The 27,305-nt window shown below is 37.8% G+C and overlaps 1 protein-coding gene across 1 annotated transcript in view; it reads right to left on the reverse strand.

Annotated features, from left to right (window-relative positions):
- Nucleotides 1–27,305, reverse strand: part of cntfr (ciliary neurotrophic factor receptor) — a 198,264-nt gene that overhangs the window by 106,454 nt on the left and 64,505 nt on the right. Inside the window, exon 3 of the mRNA XM_072372441.1 lies at nucleotides 11,534–11,615. Within this exon, the coding sequence (XP_072228542.1) occupies nucleotides 11,534–11,615 (82 nt within the window). The remainder of the gene's footprint in view (nucleotides 1–11,533; nucleotides 11,616–27,305) is intronic.

Consider the following 27,305-nt stretch of genomic DNA (forward strand, 5'->3'; position numbering starts at 1 on the left):
ATTGTCTCCAGACAATAGAGTTTCAGGGTTTGTGGAGCGAATGCTTTTGCGTATGAATCCATTCCACCACAGGAAATCACACTTCAACACAGACAGATAGGACTGTCCTTGCACAATGTCATGGGCAATAAAGGCAAACACTTAAAACACAGATGCGTGTGCACACACACTTGAAGGCACACATAAATACAAGCAAGCACACTTCGTCTCTGCTTTTGTTGCCTTTCTCATCTGCAAGGACGTAAGACTTCTCACAGAAAGGCTGTGTTTTGTTGTTCTCGCTGTTTTTTTTCCAATGTTTTCTGAAGTTCAGTCAGTGATGCGTTCTTTCTTTGCTACTCTGGTATTGGCTCACAGCCATAAACCGAGATATTTTCTTTTCAAAAAGTTTTAGAAAATAAATGCTAAATATCACACAAACTCAAAGTGACATGATGAGACAAACCTTTTTCATTCCCGACTGCACAAAAATGAAAAAGAAAAGAAAAAAAAGGAAGAAAACAATCGCTCAAAACAATCAGATAAAGAATCCACTCTAGGTTCTATTTCTTTGACACGGTCATTCGACTGATACTCTTATACAAAGACGCGACCTGTCATGATTTTTTTACAGCTTTTCTTAAAGTGATGAGTCCTACACTGGAAAGAAACAAAACCGTGCAAGGGCTTTGAAAGAGATTAAAAAAATCGGAAGGTGTCATTATTAACTCTTGAACACCAGCCACTTTCACACTACAAGTGTAAATGCCTTTCATTGCTGTGTTTTCTTTCTAGTTCCTCTCATGGCTTTCTTTGCTAGACATTCACCCCACTCTCACTTGAATCACTGGACTTGTTTGATCTTGTTTCTCTGTGAGCTTTTTACGCAAAATGACTTAAGTTAAGAGGAATGACAATCAAATTGAGCTGAATTGAATTAAATTGATGTTCAATGTAGTAAATGACCAGCTGTCCCTCTGCTAGTCCTCCATTTTCTGACCACAATGTGCCACATTGGAGGTCTTTCTGTTCACAACAGATCAAATTAAATGTGTATACTTAGAAGTGTTGCACCATTGAGGAGTCCGGGTGCCCTTTTAAGGCTCTGGTGACTCAGTTCCAATGTCTTGAAATAAACTTTTATTGCAAAACAACATTAGCCAGAACTCTGCTCATAGTGGCTGGAATTACATTAGGTTCCTGGCAGCATTAACTTATTCAACAGTCTATCAGGAGGAATTGGGGACAACCACTGGGGGCTCTGTGATTTTAGTGGCACATGAATACACAACTTGAGATTTAATGGGTTGGAATAAACAAAATGGCTTTGGAAACAGAGGATCTATCTTGCAAATAGTCTCTCAAAGCAATGGAAGGGGCATTCTGTTCATATACAAATTAAATGCCTTTTTTTTAATGACTAGATAAATTGATTTCTTAAGCCTGTTTCTTTAAACTTACAGCTAGCTCTTTAATTTCCAATACTGGCCCAGAGTCTCCAAACTGAAACAGATGTTGAAGAAACTTATTTTCTTCCTTTGGATGAAGGTTTTTGAGGCAAACAATACAGAAATCAAATAATCATCAGAAAGTTTTTTGTACGTACTGGACAGCAGTCATATAGCAGAGTTAACACAAAAAAAAAAATAATACAGTAATGTACATAGCCATATTTCTTTTTGCAATTTAGAAAATAAAGACTTATAAGCAGTATTTTATATTCAGAACACCCATCGGTCACTTTCTACTTAAGATTAACTGCACTCTGAAATGGGGAGAGTCACATAATAAATTACATTTAAATAAACCATACAAAAATATATCACTATGTATATTCAGGAGGCCTCTCACACAGTATGATATATAGTATGGTTAGCAAAAGTGCTTTGGTTTCTATTTGTATGGTATAGAGCTTGAAAATGCATTAGTATACCTTGGAACCATCACACATCACAGCATGTTGGAGAACTAGCACTTCTTTAATTACTTAGTTAATTACTTAAAACCTAAAACTCATCCCCACCCGAGTACTACTTTTGTTTCCCTTTAACACCGTTATATACACAGTCACTGGTCTGCACAACATGGTGACGTTAAGTGAAACATGATGTAAAACCACCTACAGGCAAATAAAGTCACATGCGCAGATATGTGAACAGCCAAATGTACAGCAGAGCATGCACTCCTTCATGTTCATGGTAACTAAATCCCTTCAACACTTTAACAATGGCACAGCGGGAAGAAAGAGAAACACCTGTATATCAGGAGTCAAGTGTATGCTAACCCACACACACACACACACAAACAAACACACATTCTCACAATCCTGCAATAAAGAGTCAAGCCATTAAAGCACTGATTGAAAAACTCCTGATGGGAAAGCGAGGGGTTAGCCACCTAATAGGTAGAGAAACACAAACACACAGTCAATCAGCATGTGTGCATCTATATGTTATGTGGTTATTTATGTGTCAGAACACAATGATCTGTAGCTACATTTATTGCTACAGCTCCAAAATGCTACGTACTACCTGACCCTAAAACCATCATGTCACTGTGGTCAATAGTTATTTGTCATCACACACTGACTGGTTTTGACCCGCTGTAAGCCTCGTTAGACTTAATTCCTTCTAATGATTCCCTTAGCCAACACACACGCACTAACAAGCCAACTTGTATTATTTGGTTCTCTGAAAATTACACAGGCCAAGGTGAGAGTGTATGTATGCTGGCTGGGTAAGTACAATGCTGCTCCAGGACAGCCTCACCCAGGCCTCTTGTTCCACTTTCATCTTAAATGTGTTTGAAAAAAAGATGCAATGGCAGAAAAAGATAGAGAAAAGGACAGAAATATTAGCTCGGCCACTTCCACTCTCAGATGCTGAATGTCAGAGATCAAGGAAGATGTCTTTGTCTGCTGAGTGCTGCAAATGAAAGTTATTCTATGAGAGGTCATGTGGGGGGAAGGGGTGAAGGTGGAGGGCAGTAATACTGATGAACTAAACTGTGGCATGGTGAGATAAACCAAGAATATGCAAAGGCAGCTCAGATTTGCTCTTGTGTGCATCTCTTATCGTGTTCATTTGAAATTTTTATAGAGCCACATATGCAGGATCACTGGGATCAACTAACACTGGTGGTATGTGGGAAGGTTTTTGAGTCAATCTGCTCTAAGATGGAATGATGCAATATAACTTCTGTTAAAACAAATCAAAGCAAATGTGGTGAAAAGGCCATAAATGGTCCTATGATTCGGTTACAGTAGGACAGTGATGCTTTGGACTTTGAAATGTTGCAGTTCCTTCTCAAAACAGTTATTTTGTGCCATTCTTACTGCAACATAACACATGGCAGGTTTTCACTGTGCTGGTGCATGCCAGTTGCCACAGAAGTCAGATAAATCTCTGCCTATGGACAAGGCAACAATGACATAATATAGGGCTTCTTTTTTAGCACAATAAAGTTTTAAGTGGCCTTTTTGAATGTAAATCGACAATATAGTGCTTGACAAAGATTCCCACCAGTAATCATTTACTGTTTGGTGATATCAGCTATTGATGAATGAGATTTTTTGATGCCGTGCTGTCTGAATAATCTAAAATCTCCTTTGTCCATTTTAGGCTTGCACCCTTTCCATTTATGCATTGATAGGCCTCAAGATTCTTTATTTTGTTTATTGATATTGAACACTATGTTGAATCTCTTGAATTGTTTCTTTGAAGATACATGTTTCAAACACTAGAGCGTTTCTTTTCACAAATTCATTGACAAAATGGAAATCCTCTATATTTAACCCCAAAGATTCACCTTTTGGTGGACACTTTTACACCAACTCATGATTATAATAACTTGCTGAGACAAGATTCAATGTCATATTATTATTATTATTATTAGTAGTAGTAGTAGTATTATTATTATTATTATTATTATTATTTGTATTAGTTCATTACAGGCCTTAATTTGCTACTGTCCTCAAGCATTACATGGAATTTGTTTGTTTAATAATTGTTGTTTTTATTTTTTTGTATTATCTTTTTTTTTACCTAATGATCAGGTTAAAAACACAGCTAATGGGAATCACCTACGTATTTAATTAAGAGGTTAATCATCATTCAGCTCTGACATTAATTCTTCTCTATTTATTCTGTTTTGTTTTCATGGAATGAACTGTGATTTCCAAGGAAAAGTACATTTGGGAAAGAACCATCAGAGCAGAAGAGAGAGAGAGAGAGAGAGAGAGAGACAGAGCCTTGATCGAAGCCTTACTGGGAATCCCTTCTAAAAGATTAATGAGTTAAAAGAAAGAGACAGTATAAACACACATATGTACTCATTCAGACACAGCTTGAACGGACACAAACACTCTGCCACAGACAGTGAGATTTCGAGATTCCATATCTTAGCATAGAATACTGTGATTGGTTGGAAATGGTCCATTACCCGACAGATTTTATCAGATGTTCGGGAATCCTGAATCTATAGTGAACAAATTACAGAACTTTGAAATTCTGACATGCAACACACATTAAGGAAAGAAAATAGGGGCTAATTGACAAAATGGATGATTGTGTTCTGTTTTCAGTGGTAGCATCCCTACTTGGGTTGTGGTCCTATGACTTGTTCCATTGTGGATCCAGTTTCAGCCTGATAAAAGATCAATACTTCCTCATTGCAGCTCTGACTTATTCCTCAAGTAGCTTGATGACAACTGTGACAATTTGAGAGATAATAGGAAAAGAAACACCGTGGTTCAGGATATAAAAGTATTCAGACAGAATAGCTGGGTCTAAAACTCAAGAAGATGTTTGAATATATTAACAGTGCATTTAGCTGTTAAGTGCTGAACCAGATGTCATCTACGTAATAAAACATCCATAACATTTCTTTTTCAATAAGCAGATACACTACTGGATTCATACTGGTCCAAGATTTGTCAAACAACAACCCTGAAACTCTTTCACAAAGAGATGTACGTTTTTCTCTATGGCTAAAACTCAACTTATATGTTTGATTTATTTTCCCCTCAAGCAACATAAGCAAATTGAGAGTGTGTTTCCCAGTTGGATGAAAAATAAATGCTAATAAGAGATTGTGGCACACAACAGGAAGCCTGTTAAAGTAAGGAAATGCATAGATTATTTCGTTGTTGTTGTTATGTGTGAATTATGTGTAAATTATGAAAAGCTCTCCATTTCTGACTACCACCCCCCACCACCACACACACACACACACACTACCACCAGACAGTGGCACACAGATCAGTATCGTCCATCTTCTCTGAAGCATCCAGTAATATTTTTGAGCTAATCAATAAAAATGAAATGAATGTATAAATAAATCAGTACAAAAATAAATGCAAGAAATAAAATAAAAGAAAGAAAGAAAGAAAGAAAGAAAGAAAGAAAGAAAGAAAGAAAGAAAGAAAGAAAGAAAGAAAGAAAGAAAGAAAGAAAGAAAGAAAGAAAGAAAGAAAGAAAGAAAGAAAGAAAGAAAGAAAGAAAGAAAGAAAGAAAGAAAGAAATTAATACATCAGTCCAGCAACCTCTTTATCTGCTGCTGCATCTTCTCTGTGTCAGACTTAGTTGGCCGACTAATCACTCAGACTTCATTCTGTTTGCCTGAAGCGTGGGCACAACGCTGCTAGGTTTTGCCAAAAAAACAAGTATGTTCAAGTCAAGCATTTGACTTATGTGTATGCTAGGCAAAAATCCAGTTCACCATCTATTCAGCCAATCAGCTTGAGGATGAGCCAGTAGAGTCAAAACAGTATGTATTTGGAGAATTCCATTATGGTGTTAATTACACTATTACACTATAATTGTAGCAGCATTTTTCAAACCTTTACTTTTAGATAAGCTGAAGCCTTAAGTAGTACGAGCCTGAAAAGCTTTTGCAAAGGTAAAGACACACTCCTTACAATACACATGTTTTCTTTATTTTCTGCATTTCAAAGCTGTGACTGAATGGGATTAGCATCACTTTACTATGCCTGTCTACTAGTCATAGAGTCAGTCAGATTGTAATGCATCTGCCAATGCTGTCGGTCAATCAACTGGCTGAGCTCCACTTTGAATTTAACACAAGCAGCATGCCAAACAGGGAACACTGATTACGCTGAGTGCTACTCAGAATAATGAGTGCGACAGAGGTTTCCCATACAGCACATACAGTACGTAGCTTAGACATGCAAGTTAAACAGATATGCACCTGCATTAATTTTCTTGCACATTTGCTTGTTTACAGCAGCTATCTGTTTCCTGTGATGATATCTCAGGGAGCAGTTAAATCCTGTGAATAATTGATTTGATTTAGTTGACTAAATTTGTCTTTTGTAGTTCCAAATGTGCAGAGAGGCTCCAGTCATAAACGTTATGCATTCATTTTTGGGGAGTTTTATAATCTAACTTCCCTCTCTGTGTTTGCCTTTTAATTCCATGAAGTTTATCTTTGTTGTATTGTCTTTTCTTACTCTACACTCCCGGATGTTAAGCCTTTGAATATATAGCACATGGTATTTTATGGGCCTATTAAGTAGACTGGGGATATCAACATTTTAGCCAAACCTTATGGTAAGGATGTTCTCATGTAACGGGTATCTAAAACAACCTCACAACTGACATGTACACGTTGGGTTCAGTGAATGAATTGCCTAAAACATATGTATCCACAGAGTACATCTGACACTGTGTAATTTCCTCTTTCTTTTCAGTGTTGTACTCATTAATGCTAATAATGTCTTCATATATGAGCCTCTGCAATGAATTCAATTAGACTTGGCTGTCATGCATGATAGAGGTAGGTTACAAAATTGCAAAGATTAAACTGATTTAAACAATTTACGATGATCCATTCACAAGACAGGATGAACACAGCTGCTTAGCAAAGCATATGCCCAGACATGGAGAGTGGGAAGTCATAGCAGCACGTGTCGAATGCTCATGAAATAAATACAGCTTTGACAGTTGTAATACCATGGAATTAGTGGGGGAGTTAACCTCTTTCACTCCCACTGTCTCATATTTGCTCCGTTTCCTACTGCCTTTCTTTTTCTGAGATTTGTTTCTCTTCTCCCGTCTTCGGCTCAAAGCAGTTAGATGGAGTGTGAGCTACAAATGTCGAGCAGAGGGCAGAGATGAAGCACACGAAAACTTGTATCGATGGTAGGGTAGCAGCAAATGATGTCATGGGAGATAAATCTGCCGTTGATTACTTGGCGAATGGATTAAGGGGTAAAACAGTAGAGTAATGAGTCACTTTCTTGTAAAGACAGAGGAACGAGTTAGGGATAGAGAAAGAGCAGAAAGTAAGAGAATATGAGGGCGACATGTAAGGATGATGTGAATGGTGAAGTGGGAAAAGAAGAGGAAGTGTTACGTCAGTGAGAGTGAAAGAGGGAGGGGGGGACAGAAAGGCATAAAGAGACGGAGGGAGGAAGCGAGATGGAGGGAATGATTATGAGTGGAAATGTTCGTCGCTCAATCAGTATATGGACTCCCATAAATAACATGACCTCTCAGTCAACAACATGATGTCACCACACTCTCACACTCTCCCTCTCCCCCCCACACACAAATAACAAGGCGGAGACATGCAGATGCAGCTGCACCGTTTCTGTCATAAAAAATAAAAATACAATTGTATGGAAACTGCGGTAAACAGTTGCAGTTGCAGAATATTGTCCAGATTCTTTATTTTGTGCTAGTCCTCTGCTCTCTGTTGAGTGTTTCGGGTACTATGTTCATTTGTATTCTCATTTCACTTGTTCTCGATATTTACTGTGTGAGGCATGCTGTTAATGGAATGCTTTTGCTTTGGCATGACTTTGTGATATGTCTCAGGATTAAAACAAAATAGAAAAGACAGACTCAGAGAGAGAATGACGAAGGTGTCAAAGTAAACAGACATGAAAAGAGCAGCAGAAAGAGATTAAGTCACAGAGCAAGAGAAAATATGGCTTATTTTCCACTCTCTGACTGTGATCAATCTTCAGGTCCTCCATGTATGTGAGGATTCACTTTGTATGAAATGTGAGTGACTGTATCACTGTGAGAAGAGAATAATCTGGAAGAAATGGGAACATCCAGGCAAATATGATTAATGAGTCATTCACTCATCAAAACACTAAAAAATGCAATCATCTTATAGTTATTCACTTATAAAATGATGCTGTTGATTGCGAATGCAAATGTGTTCAAGTGTTCACAGACTAATTGTGTTACACAGTTACTGAGACGTCTTTCAATAGTTGAATAATAACTTACACTATCACATCTAGCAACAGAACCACCTGTCATAGGAGTCATTGGCAATTAACAGAACTTAAAAAGAATCCAAATATTTTTATCATCGTGAAATGGAAAAAAGATCTGCCAAGCTGGATTCTCTCTATTGAGGGAGTCAAGGCCTTTGCGCACCACACCTGCATTTTCTGTATGCGTTTTTAATGGTTACATCAATGTGATTTTTATTTTCATTCAAGACTTTAAAAACCTGAAAACACAGTTGCTACTTATATAGTATAAGTATAAGACTACATTGCCTGCAGTCTTGCATTCTTATGAACTGTTGCTGCTTCACTTGCAGAGCATCCTGCTGCTCCTGTAATACAAGTGAATAAAAATGATGTTCTTCATTCCTTAAGAGACATTTTCCCCCCTTCCCCTCAGCCATATGGACATTGAGAGGTCAGGGTCAGCAGAGTAACACAGCATGTCTGGAACTAAAAATTCGGGATCTTGCTTAAGGCTAACAGGAAAAGATGGTTTAAAAACAAAAGCTAGGAAATCCATGCTGACGATTGCACTCTTTACTGTTGGCTTGTACTGATGGTGATAGCTTTGTGTTAACAGAGAGCTTTATTCTGAGACTAAACCAGTACCTTTTTTTTATCTGGATCATGTGGGATTACATGTGTTCACATTAAGTTATATATACCATAAAAAAGTCTGATTAGGTTCAATCAGCATCTGCTCTCTCTGACTCTGCCTCTCTGTGCATTCTCTCTTTTCTCTGCTTCTGTAATCTGTTCTGTATTCTCTTTTTTGCCTTTTCCCAAATCTTCTGTCTTTTCGACCTCTTCGCCTCAAACCATCTTTACTTCTTTTTCGCTAGCAATGAAAAATCAAATTCATATGCAAGGAAGCTTAATTGGCGTTACCTCAGAGTCTGACTCTTTCTCTCTGTGGGGTTTAAGCTTTCAATTATTTTCTTTTTTCCTCTGTTGTTTCAGTTGATATTTTATTAAGGGACTGTTGTTTGTGTTGCTAGGTTTTACATCTAAGTTTTTCTTCCAACCTTTTTGCCAACATGAATTACTGAATGACAGTATCTGAATGGATATTTAATGTCTCATCTTCTGAAGCCGCATTTCTTTTAATTCTTATAAAGCAATACCAACATATTTTCTTCATTTTTTAATCTACAGCTGTTATGCATTCTGTTTACTTCCCAAATAAATTTTCATTCATGTCCTATCTTGCTTCACCTTCAATCAGTCCCTCTGTGCATGTCCATTCTACATGTCTTTGTTTTCCAGACATCAGCTTCTATCATTGTTACACTTTTTTTTTTCAGTCAGAAGATATTTTCTCATTTTCAACAGTTTCTCATTGTTTTTGTTCTACAAAGCACTGCTGTCATTAATTATGAAGTCCCAAATGGATTTCCTATACCCTCCATGTTACACACACAAGCACACAAACTGTCTGTCAGGGTATGCTTTTCTCTGTATGTGCATTTCCTACAAATTGAGTCCAACCTAACAAGAAAAGTTAATCTCCCTTCCATTCCTCAGAATTGACTGTGTATATGTGTGTACACATGCATAGCATGGTGCCAGCGAGTGTGTGAGTCTGTGTACTTATGTGCTGTGCATTTTCTGCCAAGTGAGGCAAACTCCGGGGAATCCTGTCAATCAAACAAGATGGCAATTTGTCAGAGAAACTAAGCACATTGCAAGACAGACAGATGTGTAGATATGTGTGCGTGTGTGTGTGTGTGTGCGTGCGTGTGTGTGTGTGTGTGAGAGGATCTCTGTGCAGAAGAGCTGGGGTGCAAATGTACATACTAATAATGCGGTTGTAACTTGGTTGTGCAGTAAGTGTTTGGATTTATGTGGATCTATATGGATGATGAATCTATGTAGATCAAACTAAGCTTATTAATCCTTCCTCTGTTTATATGTGATGCTTAACTATGTGTTCCTTTTTCAACTTGTCTGTCTCCAACTTTCTTTCTCTAATTCTGAGGAGCACCTTACAGTACAGTAAACTACATTTTAAACTTAAGCCAGATGCTTCTATAAACTACAATAAAACACAAGCATTATCAAATTAGAATGAACATACTAACCACTGAAAAAAATTATATTTAAGGAAAAACATGGGTATTCTGCTCTGACACACACAAAGCAAAACAACTCTGGGTATTGCTGTCTGGGCTTCAGTTGTTTTTTTTTGTTTTTTAACTGACTTTCACCTTCAATCTGTCTGTGTGGATTTCCTTGTTTCTCTGTTTTCTCGATTTTCCTAATTTTCATCCACTTTGTGTCTTTTTGTTTTGTTTTCCTTCCTGTTATTCCTCCTCCACTTACCTTCTCTGTTGCGTTCACATAATTCCCAAAAGTCAGCATTCCAGCTTCAATTTTTGCTCTCTGAGTGTATGTGTGTGTGTGTGTGTGTGCGTGTGTTTGGTAAGAGTGAGTGTGACCCTCGTGACACAGGGATGTGCGTCACTGGGGACTTATTGACTTCTTTAGACTCTTTCTTTGGGTCACCTGATTTAAACACCCCATTCTCATTGGCTAATATGTCAAGGCAAATCTTCACCAAGAGACAAGGGACTCTCCTGTTAAACGCACACATCCACACACTGTTTACACGCATGGTCGAATTTATGGTCATGCATCTTGTGTGAACTCTGAAAGGAGCAGCCACTGCATTATGTGTTTTCAGCCTTACTTATTTTCGTCCAAAAACCTCTGAACACAAATTATTTGAAACATGCTCATGGTTACCAGTTGATGTGACTATCATCTCTATTGAACCCATATTGTCGAAGGAAGTAGTTCTGGAATGTGCCCAAAATACAAGCACTTATTGGTGAGGTAGGGTAGCCTTCTACCCAGGCTTTCTTGCTGGTATAGTTGTTTTATACTGCTGAACTTTTCACCTCATATAAAATTACAAGCTACTGTGGCTCACATTTACAAAGCCATACAGAGCAGAATCACAGCTAACACCCAGAAACATGCATCAAATCGCACCATAACTTCTCAAACGGATAACTAAATCAACACAAGAAAAAAAAAGTTTTTTTTTACAGTTCAGTTACAACACAGAGAAAAAAGAACAAATGAGAAAGTTTAGAAATGCTGAAAAAAAAGGGTGGACCACTATAGTGCGCTGAAGACAAAACTGAAAAAAAATAAAGAGAAAGAAGAGAGGGTAAAGAAATAGAGCCCACTGGGGTTAACCACGCAGATGAATTAAGGAGACACAGACTAAGCCTCAGAGAGGTGGACTAATGTAATGTAGAAGATAAAATGCATACTCACCAAGCTGACTGCGTCTCTGAGCATAGGCTACCACCACTGCAGCCAGAACTACACAGCACAACGATGTCACAAGGTTGGCCATCTGTAGACACACACACACACAGCAATGTCATCAGTGCGTGCAAGAGTCGGAGAGTAAGTGTGTCAGCCTGTCGTCCTGATTGACTGACAGACTCATAGGCGCCTACAACGCCATGTAAGAGATGGAGAAACAGCTACTTCCTGTCCTCTCTATGTCTTTTACTGATCTATCTACTTTGACTATATTACACTCTCCAAAGTGGTCTTTTTTGTGCACTTGGTAGTTTCTTTTCTACTCTCCCTTGTTTCTTTTGTTTACTTCCTTCATAGTTTTGTCATCATAGTCACTCTATATACATTTTCTCTCTTTTCTTATGTGCATCTACCCCTCCCATTTCTCTGCTCATCAGCCTAATGGGTCCATCCTCTCTGGGATGGGCTATGGCCAGTGGCTCTTAAAGGTATAGCACACCATTAACAAACACAGATTGTGTATTGGCCACTAGTTCCTCATTGTTGCCTAACATAAACTATTTTCTAACTTTGGTTTTAACGCGTAATTTAACAAGTCATTTTTGGATATGACATGGGAGGATAGCGTTCAAGAGGTGAAAGATGCTCTCATACCCTGCACTTTAGAAAACATGCACATTTTCACACTTTTACTAAAAAAACACATTACATTTTCTATAATCATACATCAAATGGGCCATATCAGAACTTTTATTGAAATAATTTTACAATGTTTTAATTCTCATGCTTCTCTATTTTTACATTACGTGAGCAGTTTTTTAAAATGTTTTACTTTACTATTTTCACATTTCTTTACCGACAGTTTTATTTACAATAGATTTATAATGGATTTGATACTTCTTACCTCACTGACTTGAGCATGTGCTAAATAGGAAGCTACTGCCAAATGCCAACCAAAGGTCGCTAATCAATATGCTGTTTCATCTGTACGAAAAGGTTGCATTTAATATCTTTTTAAAGCACCTAGCTGAAGTGCCCACCCAGTGAAAAAATTGTAATTTAGGTATTTTTCTTGAAAAACCTCCTCTGTGTTTGTATCTACCCAGTGCATCTATGCAGGATAGGTTCTGGTACATTTGATCAGATACAGTTGGCAGGAAGCTAGTTTCTGTTTTCTGTCTTCGAATCAAGCCTTGTGGTTACTACAAGCATGGCGCCTGGCTCTTCACCGAGAAATAATGTAGTGACTACAACTTCCCCCAGAATGATTACATTTTCGTGTATATGGCCTAAAGAGATATATGTATTGATTAGTCAGCTTTACAGATTATCCCCTAAAAGAAGCTGTTGTTGCCCCAACCCCCATTGTCTCTCCATCTCCCCTCTCGTTTCTCGTCTGTTCATCTGTTGAGCGAGGAAACACAGTTAGCTTTCATATACACAAAGGTTGTCTACGGGTCTCCCTTCTGCTGAGATTTGCACTGAGTAAGGTGTGTGCGTCTGCATGTGAAGTACAGAGTGAGCACTCTAAATTGACTCACTAAAAGGGAGATAACTTCCTTGTTCTTTTGTTACAAGACTCAGGCTGTTACAAACTTCTGTCATATCCCATAACTTCTTGCTCTTTGTTTGGCTTCAGTTCTTTTTTTTCTTAATTTGCTTTAACACTTTTTCATCTCTACTCTTTCACCAGTCTTTCGCTCTTTCCTCATCTCTCACTGTCCCTCTTTCATACCATACCCCTTACTTATTCTGTCTCCCCATGTTAAGGCTGAACAACAAAACTATCACACGTTAAAGCTTTTCACAAAGGAAGAAAAAGAAAGCATATCTGCAAGCACTGCGGAGTGATGTTCAAGGACATGAAAAAGCTTTTATATTCTGAATTAAATGTCAAAAGGCAATGAAACAGTCAAAGACATTGAACACACTGTTTTTTTTTTAATGAATTACTAACCAAATAGTGTTTGAAAAGAGAAGCTTTTACATCCACACTGATTATCAAAAGAACAAAGAAATCCCTCCTTAAACTTCTAACATATGTTTAAATAATATACAGAAGGCTTAAATAGGGCAGGTCTTATTGTCGTTTCATTCTGTCTTTCAAGTATTATGTATCCAAATTTGAGCCATTCATATGAGTCAGTAGGCCCCTACAGAGTAAGCTGAATACTGTCACTCATTTATTTTCTTCAACATACCAAACATCATTATAAAGTGTTTACTTAAAAAGCCAGACGGTCCTAATGAGCAGTTAGGAGAAAACATGTATTTATTTATAATGATTTTTTTTTCCTTTTTAATATTATTTATGACGTGCACGTGAGAGACAACGACTGCCGGCAAATAATGATTTATGTACTTGTCGAAATAAAGCTGACTCTGAATGATGCAGCTCATGCTGTGCTTTCAACTGTAGAACTGTGGAAAGGGACTATGACAAAAACAAGACTATAAATAAACACTATGACTATGATTAACTTAACAAGGCTACGACAAAACAAGACTATGAGGCAGGTAACCAAACTTAGCTTTTCGTGACGAAGCATGGAGGGATCGTGAGGATTCTGCCGTGACTGAAAGTAAACCAGGAAGCTAAATACTGTGAGGGGAGTGATCAGTGACATGAGGTGCAGCTGTGAACAATTAACCAGGTGACTAGAGTGAACTGAACGTGACAGGGGAAAAACATGACTAGAACAAAACCTGAAAACATGATTAACATAAACTATGACATGACACACTGAGCAGACTGTGACATGAACACGGCAACTGTTTTTCTTTCACTTATTTATTAAATTTTGTTTCAATTCCACCAACTGTCTTCTGCCTCACAGCTGCTTGGTTAAGGCTGGGCAGCACAGTTTGCTGTTTAGGTTTAGGCACTTAGACTGTGAGGGGTTAAACAAAGTGGGCTAAAACACTTTCTTTCATAAAATTACTTATTACGGTTCCATCCAACTGGATAACGCCAGACAGCAGGTATGATGAAAAAAAGAAGAAAAAGAAAAAAATAACATATCAGATCACTCCAGAGCTGATTGTAGGAAGAAGAATGCTTCACAAATTGCTCAACATAATGGACAATTCTGCGCACTCCTTACATGATAGTGATTGAACAACAGAGCGTGTTCTGTCAGAGCCTTCTTCAGCTTCACTGCAGGTGAGAATAGAGCAAAAGCTCTATCCATTGACCGATTATAATTGAAAATGACTACTCTAACTTCATTTGATACTACTGCAATACAAGACAATACAACTTATCTTTAACAAAGTATCTGCATTACATTATTTAATTCAATTTAATTTAATTCACTATTCTGGGGTTATGTCCAGCTTACTCTTTACCTCATTACTTTTTAAACCACACCACATTAGCAACACCACATTAGCAACATACATTCTTTTCACTTAACATGGTTTATTAATCCAAGCTTACCAAGCCATACCTGGTCTTGGTTTCAATATTGTTACATCCCTAAGAGTGTTTTGTCCTAATAAGCTGTATGTATTTTGGGTGGTGATTGGAATTTATGAACATGCTCTTAATCATAGCAATCGAATGATTCTCTTTTCTCTCTTTTGGACAAGTTAAAATTTTCATACTTTGCTTTTGTAAACACCTGTGATAGACGGATATAGCTACTGAAAGTTTGCACGCATAGAAATAATTGAGAGATCGTGTGTTTGTGTGTGCTTTTGTGCGGTTTTGTATGTGTGAGTGATTGGCAGCTCATATGTATTTCATCTGAACAGATATTGAGGAGAGTGACAGGCGGTGAAATTAAAATTGCATCCCTTGTCAGAGCATCACAATCCCCATCTCTGCTCTTCATTTTCTAAGTGCTGGTTTGCCCATCAAAATCCAAATGTGTGCAAATGCTCATGTATGTCTGTGTGTGTATGTGTGCTTGAAGCTGTGATGGTATTTAGCCCGTCTATCAGAAAACAATACATTTTTTAAATCTGACAGCTTCAGATCGCTCACATAATGACAGCCCACGGGTGGTTAGAGCTGCAATCACACAAACTCAATACAACCCCCTTGCCTTTTTCCAGCCTTCTATCCTTCCCCAACCTATCCCCTTCTTCTGCTTCTTTATTCCATATTTATTTATTCATTTCTTATTGGAGGGGAAAGGGCTGAATAGGCGTGATTCTTTTGCCTGCTTAATTAAAATATATAATTCATCTGCGTCAAATGATTTTGCCTCTGCCTTTTTATGGAGTCCGATTTGAGAACATTTGCATTTAAATTGGAAAACCAGGAGGGAAATACACAATGAGGGCTAGGGTGTGTGTGCGTGAGAAGATAGAGGGGATCTTTTTTTTTTTTTTAAGATATACCTCAACATACTCTTTTTTTTCTGTCTTTGTTCCAGAAATGTCCAAACTTCAGTGGCTGGCCAATTGGCTCCATAAATCATAGAGTAAGGGAATAGTCCCCAGTAGATACAAACTTTGTGTACACAACAGGCCATGTGTTTAGTTCACAAGTTCAATGGCATGTCTGTGCTCCTTAGAATTCATTTTTCATTAGTTGAATAAAGAATAGAAATAATTTTATTCTCTCTTGCTCTTTTCCTCAAAAACAAATCAGCCACATTCTTCCTGTCAGCAAACTGTCAGAAATAGAATAGTTCATTACAAATGTATCTGCGGCAAAAAAAAAAGAAGAGTTCCCCTGAGTTATAAATGAGTTCTTTGATTTACAGCAAGAGTAGCAAGTTACAGCCCTCGGGACATCAACCATAGCTATCAAATGTACAAGAAAAGCTAACAAAAGATGACTTGAATTGTTGTCTGTGAGGCCATCAGCAGTAAACTGCGTGTGAGGAGTTTTGCCTCAAAATAAGATATCCATTATGTGGGAAAAATGTTCCCTTGATAATATAAAATCAAAACAAATGATTCAACTCTGAATGGTTGTAGGAACCCATTTTATTAAGTAATTCCTAAAGGGCAAGCACAGAATTGAGAATTATGGATTCTACAGGCAATTACTGAATATATGATGCACAGACTGTGGTGCATTATCCAGCTGGGTCCTCACTGTAGGTTGGTTGTTTCGCTGAAACCATTTTGTGTAGCACCATAGAGCATGTTTAAATCTGTAATCCTTCCCCCAGTCTTTCTTGCATTATTGACTGACTCAAACTGATGATATTCATGTGATATTCAAGGAGAACATTTTAATTTGATCATCATTTGAAGTAACACCTTGAACTAAAGTTTGGCATTCTAACTAGGACTCACACTTTTATACTTCATGTACAGACAAACTTTTGATTAATGAATGATCACACTTTTTTTGTCTATTCATTATGACATTTCAAACAAATTGTTGTGGACACTTATAAAGCTCTGAAGTTTACTCAGAAAACACACAACATGTTTTTTCTGTATTGCTTCAGAGGTGTGAACATTTATTTGATCTCTAACCGTGGAGTAACCAACTGACAGGTGTTTATCCATACAGGTCTCCAACCTTCATAAGCTCAAATGTTAATGAGTTTACTCTGCTTGTGACCCTGTTGGCTATAATAACAGAAAAACAGCATCTCTGGCACCTCATCCATCAATAACTGTCTGACTGAACACATATTTACACACAAACACATAACTAATTACACATAAGTAGTGCCACTGTAACCTTTATCGTCAAGCTCCCTATCCAGTGATGCAACTTCCTCATTCCCATAATGCCTTGCTTTGCTCTGTAATGTTAATTCTCTCATCAATCACACAGAGTTGCGGCAGATTAAGCACAAGCGCTGAGGGGTGGGGTGGTGGGTTTTGCCTGATAGTGTGACTGCTGGCATTTTGGGAACAACGCACACTTGCATCCACACACAGTTGGTCTTTAATGTGAAGTGTTGATAGCTGCATGGCTGTGACCTTTTTCACAGTCGCGCTGGCTATAATTGCTCACTAAAGACAATGTCAATCTCTTCTCAAGAAGTAGCACCGGTTGAGCAAGTCAACACACATGCAATTCCTTGTACATGTGGATGACAGCATTTGGTTCTTGGTGATAAATTTAGCCATTGATCACATGTGACTGCTTTCAGCTGGCTAAGATTTAGAGGACCTGAACACGTCAGCTACTATGTATCATGTATCTTATAGCTCTGCTGCTGCTGGAGGTCCCACGATGCATAGCTGCTGTGACTAACCTGTAATGATTTTCTATAGGTAGCCATCAACTGCCAGTGAAAGGGTCATCCTTTTATCATGCCTAATGAGTGTTTTCAGTATTATTATCAAAGCCTAACATCATCAAACATGGTGAAATTAATCATAAACATGACCCAAGTGTAATTAAATACCCCAAATTTAACCTCAACATATAAATGGAATTTATCCAGCTCATGATGAGCCAATATGACATTGGATTTTTCTTGTTTATCTTATTGCTTGTAAGAATGGCTATGAGTGTGTATGTGTGGGAGTGTTTTTGTCTCCACCCTGCCATCTGGACCTCCTTGTGTGTGTAGAAGCAGATTTAGGTGGTTAGAGAGCTCTGGAAAAACACAGTGTTACCTCCAGCCCTCTCACCTCTGAACTCTATAAGTGTATCAAAGCTAAGAAAACAGAGCACTTTGTGTGTCTGTGTGTAGATGATTGTGTGTGTGTCAGCATTCTTAAGTCCTATAAGGCTTTGAATGATGGTGTAGACTCCCCTTTGTGAACAGGGAGCCTCCATGAGCTGCACAGCATGTGCATGCGTGAGTGTGTGTGCATGTGTGTGAGGGAGAGTGTGATGTAGAGGCTGTGATGTTCTGAACAGAGGTGTTTTTTCTGGGAGTTAATCAGAACCAGAGCTGAAGCCTTGCCCACAGTGGGTCACACACTCACAGTTGCTGCCCCACCTTTTCCGAAACTACTGATCTGGAGCTAACTACATCACTTCCTCTTTTATACATAAAGTATAGCAGCTAAAGAAGAATTAATAATAATAACAATAATAATCATAATGTGTTTCTAAATGTGGCAATTCTTACTTTCCTTTCCAAATTATGAGTTTTCTGATATTCATCTACATGTCAACACCGTTGGGAATTTAATAAACGTAATCACCAGTTCATCTCTGTTAATTAGTCAAAATCGTCCTACAAATAGACAGATGGCAACTTGATCTCATAGCAGAACATATAACAGATAGAGTTGCCAGCAAAATTATTTGACCCCATGTACCACACTTGTTTCACGATGAAAACTTTAAGAAATGATTGCATTTCCCACTTTCCCAGAGAGATGAAGCTTACAAGATGATGTATCCAGTCACATTCCAACGAGATTACATTGAAGTGCTACGTGTCCCAGCGCAATGACATAATTTACCTGTGACCTTGACAATGTATATGTAACTAAGCACTGCATTTCTTTTTGTAAAAGTGTGGTGTACAGTAGCTGCCTCTCATACAAATGAACACAGGATGAAGACCGATTCGATCCATTTCCAAAAGTGCCTTATTTTTACTTCACTCTTGCTTGTTGAAAAGCTTAAGAAGTTTAAAATTAAAGATTATATACAGGAAAATGTAAAAGATTTTGGATTACACATTCAATTATGCATGCACTGCCTTAGCGGTTAAGTCACGTGGACACTCCTCTACAAAATAATGACTATCAGTGCCATCTTGTGATTTTCATTCTTGAATTATGACACTGTACCTGACTGACACAGTGTGGGTTTTCTGGTGGGACTGGGTTGCAGACAGACATGTAAACAAACACAAATTTGTGGTAAGACCCACGACAATACCTCTAGTCTCCAGGACAAATTTTTGACATCAGAACACACACACAGAGACAGACATACATGCTCAGAAGATTACCACCAAACACAAATTCCTACAGACTTTAGAGTGGCTTGTTCATTTTATTACCTGTTAAATATTCATATCCAGGCAGAAATACATGTTCACATGTGTGTGTTTGCTTCATTTGCATGTACTCCAGCAGGAGTTCCCATTCCATTAGTAATATCTTCTGACGAACCAAAGAAATAAATAATAAAAAGTATACATTATCTATTTGACATTTTCCCCTTGAGAGGAAAGTTTGGAATCTCGATCCATTCCTGCATCAATGCAGAGGCAGAATCAGAAGACTTTTCCCCACAAGCTAAGTTCAAGCATTCTTTAAGGCCAGTCTGATGAGGGATTTTTATCTTCCAAAACCAGTTGATGTTATATTGGCAATAATTGCCTACTCTGCTAACCTGAGTGCAGGCCCTGTATGGAGTTTTAAAAGCAGACTACCAAATACACATCATTATTACAATAAGGACTAGATTTGTAGATAGAAAAAGCTGAGGAGAAAAAGGACTGATGTAAAAGAAAGAAATTAAAAAATAAAAGACATAGAGCTGCATGAAGAGCAAAAGACTGAGAAAAGATGAACACATATTTTCCCCCTTGACTTGTTTCAGTGCTGTCTACTGTATGCGTGTGTTTACTCAGCATGTTTGCAAAGCCACCGTAGTAAACCTAGCAAATACAGTGCCTCCATAGACTGGCCATACAACACTCAAAAACCCCACTCACACATACACACAATCATGCACACATATGCTGCACAAATACTATCTGTTCAACTGTCCACTGAACTGTACCACAGGATGCTATTTGTGGAGTTGATTCCTGCAACTTGGCCTGGGTGTAGGCCTGGTTATCAGTTGGGTGGCCATGCACAGTTAGGTGGAACATACTGACATGTGCAGTCCACATACACACACACAAAAGTGCAAATTAAGCCAAATATAAGCGGTGGAAAAACATACAAAAAACACACACTAAGCTTGAACACACTCATGCCAAGTGTGCTACAAGTGAAATGCACAAACATTTACAAATTCCCAAAACACATACACACTCTACAGTAAGTTGGGTGGCCAAGAACCTCATTAACCAGATAAACATTCTAACTATATTGCAGCATTCATTTAAGATCAGTTAAGTGTTTCTTGCATCTCTCTGAGCAAATACATGGTAGAAATAGTGTGTGTGTGTTCAAGGACGTGCACATCTGTGACTTAGTAACACTAGAGGTACTATAAACAGTCTTGATGCTAATTTTGCAATTCCTATTTTCAACATTTTCTGTTGATACCAAGTATTTACATTTAGCCATTGCTTACAGCATTTATTATAATATCCCACACAGCTCTCATAAATGAAATCCATTAAAAGTGAGGTGATTGGAGAGAAGTGATATAGTCACATCAGGCTACAGAGACCTTTAGGTTAGTTTAAATTATAAAACTGGACCTCATGCTGAAATCACACGATAGAAATGAAATATGAGAGGAAAACCCATGGCATACTATCAAAGTCATACACCAGACTTGTCCCCTGAAAGGTAATGGGTATGACTCACATGCTAGACCTGCTGAGCTATCAGGACTTCACATTACATCACAGTCACATGCTTAGTCATCCCAAGAAGAGTCATCTTCTGCTGAACACCACTATTCTAGAGGTCTACACTTACTCATCATTGATTTAACACTGATGTCATTATCTGAGCTCACCTGAGGTGTGTGCGTGTACGTCTGCATGCGTTTTAAGGAGACTCATTCATTATCTCAGTCAACTCCCTCTGTTCGCCACAAGCCCTAAAGGCACACTCTGACAGCCATTTTCTTCCTTTCTGTCTCTCCTGGTGAAGCTATAATTCAACATTTAAACTCAGGCCGCCTCTCTCCCTCTTTCTCAATTCACATCTCATTCCACATTTTCCTCTTTCCACCTGCTGCCCTCCTATCTGTCATTCTTTCCACCTTTTCTCTGCCCTTCTCTATTCACCTTTTTCATCTAGTCTCCTCTCTGCCACTTACTATTCCTTCCACTGTTCCTGTCTTGTCTTCGTCTATGATTCTCTCTAGATATCGTCTCTCACTGTCATCCTCCAGTAAACGCTGATGACAGCATATCGTAGTTTCACACAGCAGAGAGCCCTGAACTTCCCGGAGGAATTGCTGTGGCGATGATACACCAATGAGTAAGCAGGGATGGTGACAACCTCCGAATGAAAATCATTTTCAGTGTATAATGCAACTATGTCATTGAGCCAAGATGAAGAAGATAGACAGAACTGATGCTGTGTCACAGATTTTGAAGGCTCAAGTTTGTTATTTGGTTGTTGTATGGAGGAGTACCACTATCTTTAATCTATTGTGTTTCATGTTTTTATCTTAAATTTGAGGGCAAGATCCCTTTGTTTCATCCTCAGATCTTGTAGTGATCTGCCTTAAAACTCTCCACTTTGACTCAAATAAGTCCTTGCTTGCAAACTGTGTTTCTGCTCTCAAATACATAGTTTCTTGTGCCAATGTCCTGCTCACTTCAACTTGACCTGGTCTCCTTGCATCAAAGCTTCTTCCATGTGCTCACAAAACTTCTCTGTCATTGTCTCCACTTGCTCTTGGATTCCTATAAAAATCCCAGGCAACAGAGTGCCAGATATGAGGCTGATGTCACTGCCTTTTTGTGGGTACTAAAAAGCTGTATTTTGTTTACTATTCTGTCCAAGATGGATCTAAACAGGATCTAAAAATATTCTAAATTAATCACAGGGACTGAAGATCAGTTAATTTCTTTTTTCATAATTTATATATAAAAAAATAACAAAAAAGAAGCGTAGCTCATTCATCTGAGATGACGAGGATAATGTATATGAATATATATGATAATGAAGTATAATGAAGTTACATCAGCATCATATCTGGTGCTCTGTTGGCAAGAAATCTGAGAGCAAGCAGAGAAAATCTGAGAGATGTTTCAGTAACGCAGAGAAGAAGCCTAAGTGCAAGGAGAAGGGCTCAAACTTGACAACAGGACATTTGTATAAACAGCAGTAAATCTGGTCATAGAAACACAGTTTTGAGTTGAAGCAAAGCATATCTCCATGCGAGCAGGAACTTTTTTAGTATGAAGGCAAAGTTTAAAGAGACATCAGCACTATAGTTGAGAGGGAAAACAAAAAACTGTGCTCTCGAACTGAGCAAAACATATAAATCTTGATTAAACAGCCATATACCCCAATATCATTGCTATATTAAGCTTTCAAAAACAGAAGTGACATTTGAATTATGAATCTGAATGAGAATCTGAGTATGTATGCCCATTGGATGGCAACGACTTAATGCCCATAATCATAAACAACAAATGGTTTAAGTATATGGGAAAAAAAAACTTTTGCACAGCTGCCATGAACAGGCAAAGCAGCTACAGAGAGCTGAAATCATGTATTTTTGTACCAAGCAGCAAACAGGATTTTTGCTGCTGTAAATTTGAAAAGTTGGGAAGTTCAAAAAGGGGTTTCCATCAAGAGGCCTTTCAGCAAACGGCAATTTTTGGTGTTTTGGCATTGGTATAATTTTTTTCAGCCGCATAAAGCTGCATAGATATTTCACAGACAAAAACCAAGAAGCAAGAAGAAAAAAGTGTACTTCTGTAAATGGAAATTTACTTCAGAAGTGGGTGGAAAACATAAATGAGTAACACCTCCCTGTCCTGAGGCAAACTTCATGTATGTATTTGAGCAAGAAAGTAAGTAAATAAGTACATTTTATGTATATAGCACTTTTCACAGCTAAAACAGAATAAAATTAACATAAAATAAAATAAAACACAACACACTGTAAAACGCCAATTTAATTAATTAAAAGCTTTTCTGTATAAAAATATCTTTAGCAGTTTTTTCAAAGAGTCAGTGGAGTCAGTACAGCGTAAGGAAAGCAGGGCACAGTTCCACAGTCTTGGTGCCACAGCCTGAAACCCCCGATCCCCACGAGTTTTGAACCGAGTATATGGGGCAACCAACAACATCTGACCTGTCAACCTCAGAGCATAACAAGAAGAATAGCGTTTCGGCAGGTCATTGATATATTGTGAAGCTTGACCATGTAAGGCCATTAAAATCTTAAGATTAATTCTAAAATTTACTGGCAACCAATGAAGAGAAGCCAAGACTGAAGTAATGTCAGATCTTCTATTGGTGCCACTGAAAAGTCTTCCTGCAGCATTCTGTACAGGCTGGAAACAGTTCAACGCTGATTTATTTACACAGGTTAAAAGACTGTTGCAGTAATCTAAACAAGAATAGATAAAAGCCTGGATAATCATCTCAAGTTAAGCTTTTGACAGCAGCAGTCTGAGTTTTGAAATGTTCCTTGGGTGATAAAAAAAGGTTCCCAACTAATTGTTTGGAGTGATGCTCAAATGACATTGAACTATCAAATAGGACACCCAAATATTTAGCATTTGGTTCACCAGAAAGTTGACGTGTTTTCTGATGTCTCAGTTTACCTTGTCTGGAGGTACTATCAAAGTTTCAGTTTTCTCATTGTTCAACCAAAGACAGTTGTCTTTTAACCATTGTGTTATCTGTCAGAAAATTTTGTAAATAAGACACTTAATAAAATTCAGAAGCTTTAATAGAGAAATATATCTGGATGTCATCGGCATAGAGATGATAAGAAATGTCATTGCAATGTCTAATAACTTGGCCAAAAGGAAAGACATGTACAGAAAAAAGAGAATTGGACCAAGAACAGATCCCTGAGGTCCCCCACAGAGCATGTCAGCTGAATCAGACACTAACCCATTTACATAAACAGTAAAATATCACTCAGACAGGTAGGAAGTGATACTGTGATTGAAGTATCAAAGGCATAACATCAGGAGAGACAACATTCCTGATTGTGTCAAACAAAACCTTTGGATTTTTCTTTTATGATGCTATAAGATTGTCAAAATATTCAGTTCTGGCATTTTTCAACATGTCATTTAGAGAAGACATTGATTCTTTTGGATAAAGCCTGAACCTCTAGTTTGGAAGTTTTCCATAATCGTTCCAACTTCCGACAATACCTCCTTAAATCACAGATATTTTCATTCATCTAGGGACAGCAAATTGAGCAGTTTGAAAGGTGCCACTGTATCTAAAAGGCAACAAACTTGTGTTTGCTCCTATGGAGCTGTCCTGTGGCTAACAACAAACGACTGTATTCAAATTAAAGTTCCCTATTATTAACATGCGTAACAGCATGCGTGTAAATAAGAGCACAGCTGAGTGAAACATATGGTCCAAGTCAACACTACCTGAATAATTAATCATTAAAATATATACTTTAATTTCCTTCAGCCTGAGGTCGTTTCAACTCAGTCACTTTAACTCTCTTTATATTGCTCATATTACCTCTACCCACACTGTCCATGTTCATGAGAAGTATCACATTTATTTATTTTATGTTTCTCTATTGTAGCTGCTTGGTGAGAGGTTGGTTGATTTCAAAGAGGCTACTTTTATGAGGGTCATTATACATGCAGAAAGGATACTAGAATTTAGTCAATTACAGAAAGAAAATTCTGGAAACAAACATAATTGAGAAGTGGAACAGAGAAATCTCTAAAGTGACAGTAAGTAAGAAAATGTGTATATCCAGGTATCACTGGTATGTGTTGCTTATGTAAGCACTTGACTTATGAAGGTCTTGACAGAACTATTAGCATTCTCTCACACACACGCAGTGTCAAACACCTACCACTTTGCTCCTACCCTTTCATAGTTTATTAGTAAGGCAATCTGTTATACATGTTTAGCCAAGCATCAGCTGTGCTTGGTCTTTTCGCACACATCTTGAGTCCACCCCAGCTGCATCTAAATGATCTGCAGTGGGGGAAATATCCTATCAGGGTTGCGGTCACGCTCCTCAGAGGAAAATTAATTCCCAACCCTAAAAGGGCAGGAAGAAAGAGCAAACAAAAAAGGGGAGAATTATCAAGGTAAAAAACTAAGACAAAGATGAAGCTGGACAACAAGAAAATTAGGAAAAAGGCAGTCTGAGAAGGGAATGAGGAACTGTTAAAATAACAGGAGTAACAAGCGTAAGGAGAAAAACAGAATGTCTGAACAAAAGGAAAATGAAATGAAAAATACTGTGTCCTCCTCATTTCACACATGCCATGGTGAATATACGAGCTGAACAAAGGCTATTCACAGTGGCAGGTAAAAATATTTGCTAAAAGTCAAACACACTCACCAATACATACAGATGGTCTGAGTTAAGACTATTATGTAACAGCACTTAAGACACTTAAAATTCGAAATGCTTTTTCTTGCATGGAATTTGTAAACTCTAGCTCTTCCTGTTGCTCAGCCAACTAAGATACACCCATTTCTCTTAACATAATGTAAAATTCTAACTAGTCCTCTTGAAAGACACTTAAATGAAAAACATCCCATCTACATTTTTCCCAGGTGCTTAACTGATCAAGCCCAACCAAACAGTGATTACAGTTCATTTTATATCTATTCACGGTTAAAAAAATCTCCACTTTGAATTCATAAGACTTAAGGGGGTATTCTGTAATGAGAAATGGCTTTACCCGAGGGCAGTTATTCTCATTCAAACCTGGGAGAAAAACTAGCTTGAATCTGTCTCATTGAAACATCTAAGTGTTCATTGCTAAATATATCGATGTGGATGTATCGGATTGCTTGGTTTGTATCTTTTTTTATTCAGTTCATCTTTATTTCTCTTTTGTTTTATATTTGTCTCATTTAAAGAGTGGGTGTTGGATGTTTTAGGATGACCCCGATGAAGGCCACAAGCTGAGACATGTTGTTTAAACCATAAAGTTGTTCTCTGTATATACTTTGAGTATTGCTGGAGTTCTGACTTCTCTGGACTTTGTTCAGAGAAGTATATGAAGTTTTGCCAGGGTCTGCATGAGCTTTGATGTTTCTGGGATATTATTATTTGAAAAAAAAAAATCAAAGCAAGAAATCAAAAGAACAAAATGATAAATTTCTTTGCATGCAGACAGTTTATTATTTCCAAAGTGTTACTCAAGCCAAAGCCAATAACTGTCACCCACAAGTGGGAAAAGTGGGCCTACTTAAACTAAGACTGAGCCACATGATATGCTAACTAAGAAACTGTAATCATGGGTGTAGCACATGAAAGAACCCCCCCTCCCATTTCAAATTTGTACACTCTCATTAATCAGTACAAGAGGGCATATAAATGTTAAAGACTAAGAGCAAGTGGGAATTGAAACAACTGGTTTCACCTCAGTCTTCAGGCTAAATATTTGCATCTTTGTGCTCTCTCAGACTTCTAAATATAGATGTGCAGCACATTATCTGTTTCAGGACTGTGGGGCTTTGTTGAAAATGAAGAAATCCTTGATGCATGTTGCAGACAAGATTTGTGATGGATAATCTACATGACATGTTGAGTATAGGTTAACCTTTAAATCCAGTTACAATATATATATATTTACATTATTAGTGAGGGAGGGTGTGACACAGCCAAGTGTTAATATGCTGACATACAGAGGTATTAGCTGTTTTTTGCACAACCATCACTTGTCGGGAGTGTTATGTTTAGAACATGGTTGCATGAGCTGACTGACCACCTTAGAAACATGTTTATTTCCTTCTCTAACTATTTTCACTAGGTTCTTCAGGAGTCAAACAGAACAATAGTGTGTGAAACTACAAAGGCTATCTCTGGGTGGAAAAAATAGCTAATTGCTGGATGTTGGGGTGTAAAGAACCATTCTCAAAACAAAATATATGATATTTTCATTGGACCAGATTACAAAACACTGGAAATATTTCCTGTTTTCCCAGGTTGCTTTCCTGCCGTGATGCAGCTTTTGCTGTGCCAGCAATCTTATGTAGACTTTTAAAGAAGTCAACATGATAACGTAAACTCTTGTAATGATAGTCGACAGTGTTGACTTCCACAGAAACTTAT

Source organism: Leuresthes tenuis, unplaced genomic scaffold (assembly GCF_036924035.1).
Source record: "Leuresthes tenuis unplaced genomic scaffold, fLeuTen1.0.hap1 SCAF_19, whole genome shotgun sequence".
In the NCBI taxonomy this organism is placed as follows: Eukaryota; Metazoa; Chordata; class Actinopteri; order Atheriniformes; family Atherinopsidae; genus Leuresthes; species Leuresthes tenuis.